The 14,036-nt window shown below is 46.9% G+C and overlaps 1 protein-coding gene across 1 annotated transcript in view; it reads right to left on the bottom strand.

Annotated features, from left to right (window-relative positions):
* LOC149348185 (fatty acid synthase-like) overlaps nucleotides 1–14,036 on the bottom strand; it is a 68,448-nt gene that overhangs the window by 37,363 nt on the left and 17,049 nt on the right. Inside the window, exons 6-14 of the mRNA XM_089587971.1 lie at nucleotides 13,073–13,374; nucleotides 10,275–10,661; nucleotides 9,933–10,122; nucleotides 9,024–9,253; nucleotides 5,114–5,317; nucleotides 3,424–3,681; nucleotides 2,595–2,811; nucleotides 1,404–1,658; nucleotides 331–504 (exon numbers count right to left, since the gene is read on the bottom strand). Of these exons, the coding sequence (XP_089444097.1) occupies nucleotides 331–504; nucleotides 1,404–1,658; nucleotides 2,595–2,811; nucleotides 3,424–3,681; nucleotides 5,114–5,317; nucleotides 9,024–9,253; nucleotides 9,933–10,122; nucleotides 10,275–10,661; nucleotides 13,073–13,374 (2,217 nt within the window). The remainder of the gene's footprint in view (nucleotides 1–330; nucleotides 505–1,403; nucleotides 1,659–2,594; nucleotides 2,812–3,423; nucleotides 3,682–5,113; nucleotides 5,318–9,023; nucleotides 9,254–9,932; nucleotides 10,123–10,274; nucleotides 10,662–13,072; nucleotides 13,375–14,036) is intronic.

The raw sequence follows: 14,036 nt of genomic DNA on the forward strand, positions 1-14,036 counted from the left end.
CATCTCTGCATGCTTGGCTTATATTTTATGTTTCTTTTTAAAAAATACCAGTGAGATTAAATCATAAGTTTATGCAGCACTGGAAATTGTGTACAGAGTCAACGCCTTACAGTGCTTTATTCGCACTCACGCGAAACAGAAATCTTCCTCAGTGCTTATTTATGGCTTCACAGAAGGGCTATGACGGAAAAGCTTCATCACTTTAACACTGAATTTGTTATTTTATGGCTTTTTTCATTTGTCGAAAGCGGAGTGGTTGACATTGTAGTGTGCAAGCATAATTTGTTATTCTTACGTGCAAGCAGGACAGATTAGTTTTACGATACATACCTCTTTCTGCGACCTCTTCAACGACCCGAGCATGGAGTCTGGGATATATGTGGCACGACTGGATCTTTGCAAACAGCCTTAGTGTTCGCAGTGGCTGAAGAAAACTGTAGAATTGCAACATACCGTCGATGAAGGCCACCCAGTTGTCCTCCCATTTAAGCTTGCATTGCGGCCCTGTATGATCCAGGGAGAAAATAGCCGGGTTAAGCTACATTGCAGTGCATAGAGATGTGCGTAAATTCTTCTACTAAGACCCAAAAGAGGGTGAACTTTTTCCATGATTTTAGTGGGACACAGAAAGCCCTGTCTCGGTATCCCTGTAATTCGTTCTGGGGCTGGCAGACTATGGCCGGTAGTGAAGAGGTCGGCACATGGGGTCTGTCGACCTCTTGACTACGGGAGCTTTAACTCATCCTCCTTCGAATCTACTATACTGTTTCCTTCCGCGAGCATGACATGTGCGCTGATGATGTAATAAATTCTGAAACTTACTCTCTCAGCTCACGATGAAAAAATCGAAAATATCAAACCCTGATACGATAAGGGTTTTTTATTGCTTGTAACATTTTACCCCTTTCTATTATTGTCTTAATGATGTTCCGGAGGTCAAATGATGGAACAGTCGCACCGTAGAGATCACTTCAATACGTTGTATGTTATGTATCTATGTAAACAAGTATGCACTAACTATATTTCTTATCTTGTCTTGGGGTAACATTTAGCATTGTTTTTAATATTTCAGCTGAGGTAAACAGAAAAAAACTCTTTTCGCGAGAAATTTCTCACAAATATATACCCTGCCATCGGCGCAGGTAAGGAGCTATAAAAATTCCTGTCGTTTAAGGGCGAGTCTTAATCAGAACGTTACGTAAGGACCTGGTAAGGCCATTATCCAGTCTGAATACCCACCGTTCTTGCGAAAACCAATTTTTCAAAGGATAACGCTTTGAATTAAATGCGTTATTCGGTGGCAACACGGCTGCATTTACAGGACACTTTGCACGATGTGACTTTGTGGAATTGCAAGGACAAGGACGGAACGCTAGAGATAAAAAGTGTTTCGAACAACTAACTATCCAAGTCGATGCTGAGGATGCTTTGGAATGCTCCGTGGTAGTCGCAGCCAGCCAGCGCCTGTTCCTTGTAGACTTCTTCACTGTCAAGTGCCAAGACCGCTGCCTCGTTAGATGGCCAGGGTAGGCTATTGTCGAAGGCCTCCTCCCCTTCCTCGGCCATGCGGATGCGACCGCTTGCCGCCACCGAGCCCCCTTCGCTGATCTCAAACTCTCCAGAAGCCGGCATTACGAGCACCAGGAAGCGCACGGTACCTGAACCAAAGATATTTCGTTGTTGACAACTGCGGTTTCGGCCCAGCTTCCTGAAGCAATTTTCTGATTTCGTGCCAAACTTGGACACACATCCACGGCACTGTTAAGCTACTGAGTAAATAGCACCAAAATGTTCACACTGCAGACACACACTGCAGAATGAAAAGTTATACGCCATCTTGCAGCAGCGGTGTCATGAGGTACCCTCTGGTTGATACCAACAAGGAAACGCAGTGGCAGAAAAATTTCCTTCGTACTGGCATGTCAGGTAACCCTGACCTTCTTCTTCCAAAATATGACGAAATGGAAATGCGCGTAAGTATCATGCAGAATATGATTCCATAGATGGCCTTTCATAACATCGACATGAGTCACTGTAAACTCTTAGAAAAGCATAAAGTAAGGGAGAATGAAATAGGCACCTTAGGTGTGGTGAGCGGCTTGTTCATCCTTCAACTCCTCATGTGGCCGTTTGGGACGGTATAGTTAACTTCTTAGAGAACTTGCTCGGGAGATGTGCCCCCCCCCCTACCTGCTAGGGTGCTACTCCGGAGATTTTGCTTGGATTTTTAGCTCACCGCCGACGAAACCAGATTTTCCACGACACGAGCTTCTTAACTCTATTGAATTTATATAGAGGAGACGAATTGGTTAATTGTAAGCTTCCAAGTACGCGGTGAAGAAAAAAAGCATTCGTTTATGAGCTAGGACGAGAAAGTCGGAAAAAAATCAACCTTTGAAGCAGGTTCATTGAAAAGTTATGGATTGATATACTGATGATTATGAAGAGCAGCGCGGTGGGTGGATACCTAACACGCGGCTTATGTAGACGACAGTGAGGGGCGTTGTGCTGAAAGCCGCGCAGCAAGCAAAGCGGCCCACCTGTTTTGGGAATAGGAGGTGCGAAGCAAGGATACTGCACGGAACGAGGCTTACCACTCTTTGGCAACATAGTCGCCCTGTGCAAAGTGAAGTTCTCGAACACCACGGGCACCTGGTCGAAGGGCTTGCCACAGCTTTTGGTGAAGGACTTCCAAGCCATCACCATGTAACCGGACCCAGGAAAGAGCACACGACCGTCGAGCTGGTGGCCAGCCAGATAGGTGTCCCTCTCATTCGTTTCAAGGTTTACCTCGACGACCTCCTCTGAAAACTGTCAGCGAAGATGTCCTGTGTTAGGGCGCAACACATTGCAGTAAAGGAAAGTTGCTTATCCCGGCTGTCGCATGCAAGAAACATCCACTTGTCCCACTTTACTCTATATTTACATTTAAAGTTTTCCCGAGTTGGGAAGAGTAATGACTCATTTGTAATTCTATGAGCAACCGGAAAGAGGGGGTACAACACAGTTCAATTTAAATTTGTTTTAAAGCACAGGCTTAAACCTCCAGAATTCATCAAGGCATACTTTCATGATTTCACCTATAGCGTCTTGCCACCGCTGCAAGATAAAGATGACCGACGGATGCTCTCATTAAAAGGCGGCCTAGGCGGTGCAGAGGTTGCTATCATTTGAAGAGGCCATAGGAAAAAGGAAGATGAAACTTAGGCAGTCAAGCTCCCGCTTAGATAACGAAACGAAACACAAGTAAAAACAGAGAATTAGGGAGGATACACTAAGATGTTTGTATTGGCGCCATTTTTCCTTACAAAATCAGTGACCACACCAGTGTAGCCGATGCGCCTTAACTCGTTAGGCATTTGAGTATTGAGTGGGAAGTTGTGTGTTAGAAGTGAAAGAGCTTCAAAGAAGCCATCGGAGTACCTGCCCCGCTCCAGCGAAGTCACTCCACTTAGGGACGGTCCACCGCTGTGAATGGTCCCAGCTGACGAAGTGGCCGATGCTCGGTGTGCCCCGAGGCACGGGGAATTGTACCGCAGGGTACAGTGGAGACAGGTCCAGCTGTGCTCCGAATGTGTGCAGCTTGCCCAACGATTTTAGGAAGAAGGTAAGATTGTCCTCGCCACGCTTCATCAGGCCCAGGGAGCTCGTGTCAAGACTGAGAGCGCGCCGTAGGATAGGCTGCGACCGGTTGATAGAATAGTGTTTTACTGAATGCAAACAGTGTGTTAGATGCCGAAAAAATTAGAATGCATATGATGGTGAGCGATGACCACTTTCACGTACATGAGCTGAGACTGCAGCACTGGTTTGGTATTGCTAGAATATAACCAGATCATATCCAGTACACCACTTCGACTCGCATTTCCCATTGTTTGCAAATTTTCGACTCCTGAGCACCTCTTCAGCTCACTTAAAGGTGTAACGCTTCTTTGAATTGGCGGACGTATAATGTGTTAGTTTTTGTTTTTGCAGGAAAAGAAGAAATTAGTGTTTGTCCAAAGATCTTGGAATGTGCTCAAAGAATCATACCTCAAACGTTGTGAACCTAGCCAAGAAACTATGAAGCTGTTTAGCAAGTAATTCGTTCTCTTTCATAGCGGAAGTAGAGTGAAGATTGGCCCTTGTAGCAAATGAGTTTAAAAGGCTCCAAGTCATCTATGCTTAGGGCCCATACCACAAATGCCTCTTTTTTATCCCTATATTACGAGGCAAACACTATATCATCAGGCAAAAATTTCGTGCTTAAGGTCACAAACTCTGGCTGACGTCATGAATAACCTAGGAAGAGTTTATCCTCTTCAGGAACTAGCGCATGGGTGTGTTAAGGACGAGGTCACCAAGTTGAAGGCCACCAACAGCCAGCCACTTTTACACCCATTTAACCTTCGCGCGTATACATTGGTGGTCTATGCAAAAATATAGTTTAGGAGCTCGTTTTTGCATTGAAATAAACTTTTCACGTCGGCACTACGGATTCGGTGCTTTCAGCCCTTGAGATGGCATTTTCAACTGCCGTCTCTGAAGAGTGGCTTCAACGTTTACTGGCATGACCACCACACTACCGAGCGAGCACAGCCACTTAAATTATGGTTAGTTCCTATCATTTCCGTCGGCTAAATGAACCCAAGTCGCCTATCTCCAGCCCGCCACATCCTTGCGTAAATGACTGTCACAGTGAATTCACTTGTTTTTCCCACACGTCCAAACCACTAAATGATAGCATGGAAATGCGCAGTTTGGCATTTGCGTCCCTAACGGTGAAGCATCAAAGAGGTGACGACACAGATTATAAAAAAATCTTCACGAATCTAAATGGCAGCATATGCAACTCCTCAACCCAGGATATCGACGGAAAGTTCAGTGCTTTTTTTCGAAGCACTTGTGAAAACACTTCGCGCAATAAAGACATACAACCATGGCCTTAAATTTTTTAAGTAATTTTTTGAGGGTCACTCCTTCTATCAATCCTTACGCACGCGGCGCTGAGAGGCACAGACCGGGGAAGGAACAAAGGACCTACTCCCGTCTCGTCTTGTTCATTCCTTTCTTCGTCCGAAAGTTATTTCACGTTATCAACTGATTAAACTGAAAGGTTGAATTTTATACTAACCTGCAGAAGGCAGTGGGGCCCGATCTCTATCAAAATGGCGTCCTTTGGCACTTGCAGAAGAGCTTGGTGGAAGAGCACAGGAGCAACAAGGTTGTTGACGAGGTAATCAACCGAGCAGTTTCCGGCTAGAGATTCCTGCCAGTGGTCAACCGGCACAGAAGAGCTGAGCCATCGTTCGCTTCGCGGCTTTGCCTCATATACTACCTGTTGAAAGGAAAAAGAAAACAACAACGGAGGAATCCGCTGAAGACATGCAACATTCGCACTCATCGATCTCTCGCCTTCCCAGCACGGCTCCAAAATATGACCGACAATTCTGGACAAGCGCTTGAAGTTCCTCCGGCTGCCGTCATGTGGTGCATAGCTTTGAAATTTCAAATATAGCTTTTGAGTTCCTCCATTCCGTAAAAAGGAATGACTGCATGACTGTAATTTAAGCGCTTCAGGCTGCTGGGCTTAACAGCACTGGCTAGACGGTGACCCATTTCTTGGTAATGACGAAATCCAAGAAGTGGCCTCGACGTCGCCCATCACTTACTGCCATCGCTCATGTCCCTCTCCAGCGACTGATGGAGGTATATTAGAGCGAATATAATTGTACTTGCACGTTTAGATTTCAGTAAAGGATGATCCAAGGTCCAACGGTTTACACAAAGGTGGCGGGGGGAGGGGGAGAGAGGTGGAGATTACAGCGAACGTTCTAGTAAGGTTATGAGAAGGTTTCAACGGAGCTTTGAATCCAATATAGTCAAACGCAGCGTCCGGAGATAAAATCAGAACGAATGAGATATATTGTCTTAAAGCAGTAAGAGGTCCTAAAATACGAGTATGCGTAAGTAAGCTGCAGCCTGAAATCTTCGGAGATGAAAACACGAGAGCTCGCTGCTATTTAGCTCTTATGAGGTCATTTACAGCTTGCAGATTTCGGGGCAAAAGCAGAAAGAGCATAAAATTTCCTTCCCCAGTGCGGTGAAGAATCGACAACTAAAGCTCTTAAGCTCCTTTGCCCTCCCCAATCTCCTGACGAGACTCTTTCTCTCTTTCTCATGTCTGCTTGGGGGATGCCACCAAGGATGTCATGTATCGACTCCCAGGCCCACACGTCTATTACTGCTCACGATCATAAACACAGCCCTTGCGCAGCGAGGTAAGCGGAAACTTTGTTTGCTTTTGCGTCAGCTACGCTGGTTATGGCATTGAGAAAACACATCTCAGATTATGTCATTGGCGAAAACCTCCGTTCAACCCATGTACCAAAATCTGCAGACTGTGACGCCACCTGGCGGATAGAGATGAGCTTCTTCCCAGCTATTAGGCTGCCCAGCTCATAGGTGACGCTACCATCTGTTAACGAGCTCAAAGTGGGGACGACAAATTGCTGGATTTGGAACTGGAGTTTCTCAAATGCAATAGCGGGGGTGTGAGGAACTTTAGTCATCTAATGGTGAGAAAGAAATGCTGTCTGCGCTGCACTATTCTCTTCAAACCTACTTTATAAGCCGCGCGTACGGTATTATGTTAGTGTGGTGTCAACATGGTGCCTGTACACTCTCGTTACTGCGTGAAGAATATGAAGAGATTTGTTAACGTTTCTAAAGTTGCCTGCCATTGTGGTTTCTGACCATGGAGGAAGGAAAAAAAGAGGAGAGGCCGTCAATTGACATTTTGTGAAGCCGGAAACAAGCTCGGCGCCATCTTACTCCGGCGGGCTTCTGTTTACATTTCGCCGCCGCGTCGATTGCGCGCGCGTTTCAAAGCCAACGAAGGCGCGTGCTGCCGCATGGGCGCAGGCCCCCGCGCGAGTGGCGCTTGGCTGCTTGCCGGTGTAGGGTGCCCTATGCTTATGTTCGTCAGCGGAAAAGTTAATAAAGCGGAAATACCCGTGTCAGACAGGCGGCTACTTCCAGTTACTGCTTCGTACTACGTCGTATTCGTCTTCAACTGCTCGGCCCTGGTCACAAGCGCCATAAGACCCTCCTCCCCCCCTGGCAACGCCTGTCCCCGGGAATCTGAAGGCTGCAATCGACGAAACTAGTATGCTTGCTTGTTTAGCTCAGCGCTAGAAATTCGCCTTCACCGGGAGAGGTGAAGGTCAATACGCTCCACTGTACGCTCCACTTTTCTCTACTTGGTGAAATACTAGCTTGTAATGTCACTGCATAGTAGCACACTTTACTTGTGATCGACAATACAGGCAATGAAAGTCGATCTGTTGTACGTAATGAATGCATCAAATTATTTTTCTTCAACATAACCACAGGCCCTTTTGCTGGGCTAGTTGGTGTGACATTATGTTCAGGAAAGTAAAAACAGCTTACATTTTACACAAACCACACAGAAAGATGGACAGGACGGGCGCTGTCCGTCTTTCTGTGTGGTTTGTGTAAAATTTAGCGCTGTTTTTACTTTCCTGAACACAATAACCACCACAAGCATCAATGAAATTCAGCGCACATGCGGATCCTCATTTCACCACGTACTTTTTACGACAAATAACACTATCACAGGACATGGGCACAATAAACACATGTGAGAAAAAGGCGTCCAAATTCAGTTAGAGTTTCGCCTTTTTCGCACTTCTTGACCATGACATCAGCTAGAAAAGCAATTGCAAACCTTCTACAGGAAACCGGTCTAAACATAGCGCGTGACCAAAAGCACAGAATTGGTCACGATATTGGTACATGCATTCGAAGAGACAGAAGTAGTGCATGCACTAGAAGAGAAAGAAGTTAGTTGGCTCTCGCTCGCGCGCTCGGATCACTGAGGCACTGAGGGACCGCCGCAGTTTTTCGTACTCTGGTGTTCGATTTCGCGTTGCACGCTACAGTATGAACGAATACACTTGAGCCCGGCACGTTCCAGAGGCAAATAGCTCGCTAGACGCTTCAACGCTTCAAACGGGCATGTAACAAAGTTTCTGTATACTAAGAGCAAAGCGAGCGCAGCTGCTTCCTTTACAATATCGCTCTCCGACCATGGCATGGCCCCCGCCGCTCAAACAAGCGCAATCGTCGAAAAACGAAAATGACAGTTATACCGACGTCAGTGACAATCGCTGGAGCGTTGCAAGAACACGCATAGGTAGCAATGAGGTTTCACTGCCGATGTAAACGGGAGCGCGAAGGGCACACACACACACTGCACGCACAGGACGCGAAACGTCCGCACAATGCGCCGACGCCCGCATTAGCGCACGCCGTATTGAATCACTGGTGAACGAACAGCGCGAATGCAGCGGCGGTCTCCCGACGGCTCCGAGCAGTCACGCTGTAGACGAAATGCCCGTGCGATCGTGGTCGCCGAGCACGTTGAAATCAATGCACGCAACAACCTCAAATGCTACGCCGCGGCCGTCTGCTATCGCCCGGTTTGTGAACAGCAACTACGACGCCGTTGCTAAGCTGCCGGAGTAAGATGGCCTCCCAATCGAGAAAAAACCACGTGATTTCCTCCACACTTTTCTCCCAGGGTGCTGTGTGGAAAGGGCCTCTCCTCTTCTTTTCCTTCCTCCATGTTTCTGACTTTCTGTATGCTTTCCGCGGGATGTCAGCACGACTTCGTGCAAAACTTTTATGTAATATGACCAACGCGTATACATTGTGCCTAGAGTCAGTCCGCGTTTCTTGTGGTCTATATGAGATTGTGGAAAGCTTGCGGAGGAAAAGCACAAATGGTTAAATCAGCCATAAAATGAATTGCTCATTTAGAGCACAGATTCCTAAAAGGCGAATAAATGTAATTTAAACCCTCTTACGCAAGCACAGTGACGGCGATAAAGTTCTGCTGATAGCACAGCACAGCAAAGACTGCCTTCTGCACTAAAATCTAGTTTCCTGTATATTACAACCAGAGAAACCAACATCTAGCCATACGTTATGACAGTTCCCTTGCATAAAAAATCATTTACCTTCTGCAAGGCTTCTTCGAACGCAGGAGCGACGCTCTGCATGTGGTCACTGTGGAAGGCCGCGTTCATGCTGTCAACCTCCCGCGCGAACACACCTTCGGCCTTTAGCTCCGCGACCAACTCGGCCACGGCGTCAGCAGGACCGGACACTGTCACCGAATCCGCAGCGTTGTGGCACGCCGGTACCACGCCATCACGACAGCGCCTCGTCGCCTCTTCCCATGTTAGCCCTGGGCATAGGATTCACCGCCCGGTCAATGCAACAGGACGTGCGCTTGAAGGCGGCTTGTGCACTTGTAATTTTTGGTATGGTATGCGTTAAATGCAAAGAAATTATGTCGCTTGGGATTATCCTAGTAGCCACAAAAATATCCTGCTTGTCTTGCCACCAAATGGTACGTGGGATACTATCGCTGCCAGCACTGCCGATATCCACCCCCCGCCAAGGGCCGGGTTAAGGCGAGTGGACGAATTCTACGCCCACTTCAAAGAAACGCGCCCACTCATAAGAAACTAAAAACGGAAATCGAAATGAAACACAATGCACTAAAGTAGTCAAATGTGCCTTCCCTAAGTTTACTGTTATAAGTTGCAACAAAGCTAAATCTTGTTGCCGCCGCGGGGGCTCAGTGCTTATGGCGCTCGGCTGCTGACCCGAAAGATGCGGGTTCGATATCAGCCGCGGCGGTCGAATTTCGATGGAGGCGGAATTATTGAGGCCTGTGTACTTTGTGATGTCAGTGCACGGCCTCCGGAAATAGCCCGGCCTCCGGAGGTGATCGAAATTTCCGGTTCCCTTAACTACGGCGTGCTTCATAGCCTGAGTCGCTGTGGGAAGTTAAACCCCAATAAGCCATAAGCTAAATCTTGTTGATGGCTTTAAAAACCTTCCTTTACCAGGGTACTTACCTGTAGCGGCCATGGCTCCATTGGGTAACTTTCCCATGTCAATGCAGTGCCCTCGCCAATATGCACACACAACGGCCTGTTCGGCCGTCAAGCAGCCGTCGGCGTAGGCGCAGCCAATTTCCCCTACAGAATGGCCCACCACTCCGTCCGGCTGAATGCCGACGGCGCCTAGAGTGTCTACTAGCGCCACCTGTAGTCGATCAAAGAGGGGAAAGGGGAGATTTCTTGAATTTCTTTGATTGTGCTACCACGTGGCGGTATAAATACAAAATTCAGAGGCAAGAAGAGAGATTTATCTTTTTGCTATCGTCATTTGGCAACTGCTAACTAGGCTGGACATACCTGAACAGCTGCGATTGAGGCCTGCACCGACGCCATGCTGTGATTTTCGGTCTTGTCGTTAGTGACACTGTCAATAAGGTTAATGCCGTACAGCGAAAGGCAGTCATGCGACTTGCGCAGGGATTGGGCAAACACGTCGAATTGCATCATCTGGCGTCCCATCCCCTTCCACTGGCAGCCCATGCCGGTGAAGACAAACCACAGGGGGCGCTTCTCGCATGAGGCCTGTTCGACGACCTTGACAATTTCCTTACTGGAGCCGTCCACAGCAATAACAGCGAAGCCTCGGTAAGGAAAGTGTTTGGCGCTCGGCTGGCCCACTCGGCTGAGAAGCGTGTAGGCGGAGTCTGGGAGTGGTCCTTCATATTCCAGCCGGTGGAGCGTATCCTGAAACCACTCTGCACATCTTAATTTCCAGATCGTGCATGAGTAAGGAAAATGTCAACAAGCTAATACGTCGCATAACGAAGTCTAGGTCGCCGTTACTAGGCGCTCGCAGATGGCAAACACAGCAACACAGCAGCTACTAAGGTATTCGCGCTATAAAGCAATAAGCTAATTAACATCAACTTTTCACAAGCATTTCGTGCTAAACATTTTCAATAAAGGCTTTAATACTTCATAGAAAAGCAAAACATGTACAATCTTTGTCGAAAATCTACAGCCCAAGAAGTTGCTTCCAAGCCGAGTAGCGGGGCTCTTAAGTCCATTTGACCGTCCTAATCTTGCGATGGTTGAGGACTTTAATTCCTCCCGCCTTCCTGAGGTTAGTGTTCCTGAGTATGCAAGACAAGCCGCAGTGCATGGCCCAGAAGCAGATCACTTGGGCTGTATACTTTTGACAAAGACTGCATAAATAGGCGGCAACTCCTGCATTGACCTACCTATTCTGAAACTTTCACCGACGCTCTCTGCAGTTTCCTCGACGAAAGAAAACCATGATGAATCCTCAATCAACCAAAAGGGGCGGCGGACATCTATCTCTCCCGAGGAGGCTACATTGTGCGCCAGAAACACTAGAAGACGGAGTTCAGTTAGCCCACTGAAAATTTGTTGGCTCGTGCACTACCTTATGTTGCACCCTGAGTTCTCAATCCGTTCATGCGTAGACATAGTCAGAAGCAATATTTCCGGTTATTTCATGTCACCCACAGCAGATCACTTTCGATCTGTCATGCTCCGAATTAGATTTTAATGTCTCATCGTTGTAAGCGGCAGTTGTCGACAGAGAATGTCATGCTTTTCAGTTGGTCGAAACGGTCGTGACGTCACAGTGCGCCAATTTCAAACGGGGCCAATTGTACTTTGGCTAGTAACCATGCAACCAATTGAAGAGACCATATAGTGATGCTCCAACTAAGTGGGACTGAGCTTAGTTAATTTGCTTAATTACCCAATTAGCCTAATTAACTTCTCTAGTCAGGCCATATAAATAAATAAAACCTAGTAAGAAATTGGTCGAGCTCGGGAATAGAGCCCCGGTCTTCGGAGTGCGAGACGAGCATGCTATCCACTCCGCCATGCCAGCTCGATGGTTTGGAATGAACAAAGGCCCGTCTAGTGAATACGGTGTCTTCGCTCACTGCCATCCTCCTCCCTTCTCTTCCGGCGAGGTTTAGGTGTCCACCGAGATATGAGAGAGTAATACATTTCCTTTCCTCAAAAACCAATTTACCGACGAGCGAGGCGTAGAACCGAATCGGCGATGGCGTTCTATGGACTCCCTGGCAGCGTTGCAAGACGCTCTCGCGTTCCACTCTTAGAGGCGAAGCTTAACATCTTAACCTCACATCAGTGACCACACTTTAGGTCAAAAAAGTGCACCCCCCCCCCCCCTGAATTTTGACGGGTGTCCACCGAGATATGTGAGACAGTTACTGCGTAATTTTCTTTCCTCAAATACAATTTTCATTTTCTTCATTACGGGTCATCTTAGTCTTTCTTCTTTCACTCCCACCTCCTCCATTCCTCTACGGTGCGGTTCAGGTGTCTACCGATATGACAGATTTACTGCGCAATTTCCTTTCCTCAAAAACCGTTGCGTTGAAACGGCAAGGCATCGCGCCGAACGGGTGGTAGCGTACCGTGGACTCCCTGGCAGCGCTACAACACGCTGTCGCGTTCCACTCCTAAAGGAGAAGCTTAAGCTTAAGCTTAATTAGCAGTTAATTAGTATTCAGGCATTAATCAGTAATTAACCATTAATTAGTGATTTGTCATCACTTAGTAATTAGTACTCAATTACATGTGACGCCACCAGTGCCACAGAAGCACTGAAAGTGGTGCGGAAAACGCTTTCGCCTCTACGCACTTTAGACAGTCAAAGTGCCCCCTGAATTTTTTATCTAGATTGTGGGCAAACCTTTTCATTTAGGAATTTTCTCGAATGTTAGTCGTTAATGTTTAGCGTGTACTTGTCTATGTTCCATAACAAAACATCTAATTTATGAGGTATTTGCACACACACATTTATTGCTTCTATTGACCGTTTCACCTTCTGAGCAATAATACTGGTCTATAACTGCGCGTATCTTTTTTTTTCATGTTTCACATTGTCCTTTTATTTTTCTAACCGATATTTCTATTCCATGTCTTTTTATTCAATCATCTCCTTGAGCCTCGCAGAATTCTGAAAAAAAATTTTTATAAAGTCCTTCTGGATCAGGCTGTAAGAAAATATGAATAATAGAAGTCGCATGCTCTCCTCGACTAAGAAATAAACGAGCATTTTGTCACAAGCTCTTGAACAAATAAATGTTTCATAGCGGCTTTTAGATGCTCAGAACAAGAACACTCACCATTAGTAACTCTTCGCTCCGTCCAGCTGCAAGAACAAGCCTCGGAAGGTCGCATTTATCACGGGGAATATTGTTCACGTGAGGTTCTTGAATTGACTCAAGAATGGCGTGGACATTGCAGCCCCCCAATCCGAACGAATTTATGCCAACAGGACCTCCAGGAAAAGGAGTATTTTTGTCCACAACTTCGATCCTTCCATTCTGCAAAGCGGGAATGTTGGGGTTCGCTTCTTTGAAGTGCAGATTTCCAGCAATTTTTCCTGTCTCCATGGCCAAAATCACCTTCGCAATAGAGGTGACGCCTGCGCGAAGAGACAGACAACAATGAATATTGGCAAGCTTAGCGTACGGTTAGTCCAGATTCAGCGCCTTAAAACCTGGACAATATTCTTCAGTTGACGTAAAAGAATAAAGTAGAAGGCCTAATCATAGGTTATTCCATGCGCATTGATTCAATGTCGTCAAAGCTGTGTGAAAATTCCTGCGCACTTCAGCCAACATGCGCAACTAGTGTATGCCGGGCTGTCCTGTGTGTGATCGGAACAAATATTACTGATCAGTTCTCGTCAAGTAGAAGGCGAATCACATGAAAATCTTGTACATCCCAAGCAGTTATACGCCACCATACACCATGTTTCTCTGGGGCTTAGCTGCCTTTACAATCAGCTTGCAAACTCTTTATCGCAAAGTGATGGCAAACTTGAGAAGGCTGTAAACATCGAATTTCCGGAAGCCCGAACAAGCATCGTACCTAATTCGGCTGAGCCTGCCTAACCCAACCACACACTGTGTGCCCGTAAAGACTTGCGCTAAACTTAAAGGCACATCGTCTTCATCATCATCAGCCTCACTACGCCTACTGCAGGACAAAGGCCTCTTCCATGTCTCTGTCCCTGTCCTTTGCCCGCCGCGGTCACCGAATCCTCCGACTACCCAACTATCTGCCGCCCCTGCTACGCTTGCT

Source organism: Amblyomma mixtum, chromosome 4 (genome assembly GCF_055824585.1).
Source record: "Amblyomma mixtum isolate Tamu chromosome 4, ASM5582458v1, whole genome shotgun sequence".
Taxonomy (NCBI): domain Eukaryota; kingdom Metazoa; phylum Arthropoda; class Arachnida; order Ixodida; family Ixodidae; genus Amblyomma; species Amblyomma mixtum.